This window comes from Aplysia californica, unplaced genomic scaffold (genome assembly GCF_000002075.1).
Source record: "Aplysia californica isolate F4 #8 unplaced genomic scaffold, AplCal3.0 scaffold01109, whole genome shotgun sequence".
NCBI lineage: Eukaryota > Metazoa > Mollusca > Gastropoda > Aplysiida > Aplysiidae > Aplysia > Aplysia californica.
Genome location: NW_004798379.1, coordinates 63,177 through 64,256, shown reverse-complemented (window position 1 = coordinate 64,256; position 1,080 = coordinate 63,177). Strand labels below are relative to the sequence as shown.

At 42.2% G+C, this 1,080-nt stretch overlaps 1 protein-coding gene across 1 annotated transcript in view; it reads left to right on the top strand.

The window, feature by feature from the left end:
* Nucleotides 1–1,080, top strand: part of LOC101846473 — a gene marked incomplete in the record, with an annotated part of 96,566 nt that overhangs the window by 48,824 nt on the left and 46,662 nt on the right. The window contains 1 exon segment of the mRNA XM_013090021.2: nucleotides 552–795. Within this exon segment, the coding sequence (XP_012945475.1) occupies nucleotides 552–795 (244 nt within the window).

The following is a 1,080-nucleotide window of genomic DNA, read 5'->3' as shown; positions in this document are numbered from 1 at the left end:
TATATATATAATATTGTGGCGCTCAAATCTTGCTCACAGCAGGTGAGAAACGTCTGCCTCGGGTCATAGTTTACATACATATAGTCACCACACTGTTAAGATCGGGGAACTACACAAATTGTTACTTTGATTTTTTCACGAAACGCATTTTTCTAAACATGTCTCATATGCTGGTTAAAAATTACTATTCAAATAAACAACCAAAAGTGGCCTTTTTAAATATGAAATTTGCATAACTCTAAGCCGTCTTTGTCACAAGTTAGTTTTTTCTTTCTACTCACACAGCATGGCTTCCTGACCACTGCACACTGCACCACCCCATGGGTGGTTTGCGGCTGCTCTGCTGAGGTTCGCTCCTTCTTTCCTCCCAAAAATGTACCGTCCGCATCTCTCCTCCTTTTCATCATACGTTACCATCCAGTAACTTCGATATGACCAATGTGTGTTGCAAGTGCTGTAAAACCCTGACTGAACTAACGGTACACTACAGTGTAAAGTCTGTCTATCTGTGTGTGACACAGATGTAAAGTCTGTCTATCTCCGTGGCACAGGTACGCGTGGACTATTCTCTCTACTACGACATCCTGGCAGACAGAAACTTCTTCAACTCCTGCACCACCTTCATCATGGTCATCTTCAACGACCTTTTGGTCCAGGTCCCCGAGCTGAGCAGGTTGGAGACCTTGACCTGCGGCAACCTCCTGAAACAAGGGTCAACGGTCACTCCGTCCTTCACTGGCTTCTTCTGTCCGGAGCACCAGCCTCTGGAGACTCAGAACGGCATCAGCTTCTGCTGTAGGTCTTGTACTTCTTTGTCCTTGCTAACTACGACATTTGTAGTGATGATATACGATAATATTAAAATTTGTCCTCGCTAACTGTACTGGTTATATACGACATTTGTCGCATTTTTTGAATTTGTGATTCCAGACCTAATTCCTCTGATACCAATATAAAATATTGCTTACAATTGCCATTGACTATATTCATGAACAAGGCAAAAACGTTCCTTGACCTTAAAATCGGATTTTCAAAACTGCCCAAGTCATAGAAATTTTACAGCTCTTTTGTAAATCTTGC